General features: G+C 37.2%; 1 protein-coding gene across 1 annotated transcript; it reads left to right on the top strand.

Moving 5' to 3' along the window:
- Positions 1-380: 380 nt before the first annotated feature.
- Positions 381-1,319, top strand: LOC122223623 (olfactory receptor 6C1-like). The gene has a single exon (XM_042944600.1). It carries the CDS (start codon positions 381-383, stop codon positions 1,317-1,319), a length of 939 nt encoding a protein of 312 aa, XP_042800534.1.
- Positions 1,320-1,695: the final 376 nt, after the last annotated feature.

Here is a 1,695-nt window from a genome sequence, read left to right on the forward strand (position 1 = left end):
GAGAAGTATTTCTGTGTCAACAGGCAGGATTTCTATTCCCGTTATCAAACATTCAGAAAAACCTGGGTTAAAATCCCTGTTTTCTCATTTAGGGTATATGACTCAGATAAGATTTTTAATAACTGTTTTAGATTCAGTTTCCAATCTGTAAAATAAAGATTTTAAGAAGAAACATTATGTGGAAAATACAGAGTGTGCCATATGGCAAAAACGTACTTTAAAACGTGTTACCTACTTTTATTGTCTTAAAGGTCTCATAAATTAAATCAATGTGGTATGATACGTTTACTTCCAGAGACATATTCCAGCAGTATCCATGAATAATCCTCTAATCCTTCTATTTGTGCTTTTCCCTCTAGATTATACAAGAGAAGAAAAATATGAGAAACCACACAGAAATAACAGAGTTTATCCTCCTGGGATTGTCAGATGACCCACAGCTTCAGGTGGTGATCTTTGTCTCTCTGCTCGTCACCTACATGCTCAGCATCACTGGCAACCTGACCATTATCACCCTTACCCTGCTGGATTCCCACCTCCAGACCCCCATGTATTTCTTCCTCAGAAACTTCTCCTTATTAGAGGTTTCATTCACAACTGTCAGCATACCCAAGTTCCTGGGCACTATGATTACAGGAGATAAAACCATTTCCTTTAATGATTGTATGACTCAGTTTTTTTTTTTCATTCTCTTGGGAGTCACTGAATTTTGCCTTCTGGCCGCCATGTCCTATGACCGTTACATTGCCATCTGCAAACCTCTCCATTACATGACCATCATGAATCACAGAGTCTGCATACTCCTTGTCTTTGCTTCATGGCTAATGTCATTCTTAATCATATTCCCATTACTTATGCTGTTCTTGCAGCTTGATTACTGTAGGTCCAATGTTATAGACCATTTTACCTGTGATTATTTCCCCTTACTACACCTTTCTTGTTCAGACACAAAATTCCTAGAGATAGTGGGTTTTTCCTGTGCTGTGCTTACTCTACTGTTCACTTTGGCATTAATAATTCTGTCCTACATATATATCATCAGAACAATTTTGAGGATTCCTTCTGCTAGTCAGAGGACAAAGGCCTTTTCCACCTGTTCTTCCCACATGATCGTCATCTCCATCTCCTATGGCAGCTGCATTTTCATGTATATTAATCCATCAGCAAAAGACAGAGTGTCTCTGAGCAAGGGAGTTGCTGTGCTAAACACCTCAGTGGCCCCCATGCTGAACCCCTTTATTTATAGCCTAAGGAATCAGCAAGTCAGGCGAGCCTTCATGGACAGGGCAAGAAAGATTGTATTCTTCTCAAGAAAATGAAAAAAATTAAAAGTACTGTCATAAATTAAAGGCATAATGAAGAATAGTTAAAAAATAGGGCCCCTCAAAAATCTATTAAATACACATAGCCTCACTGGAGTTATTTTTCATTGCTTTTATTTCTATTGCCAGCAGTTTACTGAGGATATTTGAATATATATATATATATATATATATATATATATATATATATATATATGTATTTTCCATTCAAATTCCATCCCTCTTTCATTCATTTCCCCACCTTCGAGCTAGTCTTTCCACTCTGTAACTATGAGCTTGGCCTCAGTTCCTTCTTTTAAATAGTTTTAAATTCCAGGTTTTCCACAGTAATTCTTAGAGAATTCAGAGACAGAAAAAGAGCAAGAGCATTGGG

This window comes from Panthera leo, chromosome B4, assembly GCF_018350215.1.
Source record: "Panthera leo isolate Ple1 chromosome B4, P.leo_Ple1_pat1.1, whole genome shotgun sequence".
NCBI lineage: Eukaryota > Metazoa > Chordata > Mammalia > Carnivora > Felidae > Panthera > Panthera leo.

Coding starts and splice junctions, on each gene's coding strand:
- LOC122223623 (XM_042944600.1), top strand. CDS start 381: ATGAGAAACCACACAGAAATAACAGAGTTTATCCTCCTGGGATTGTCA.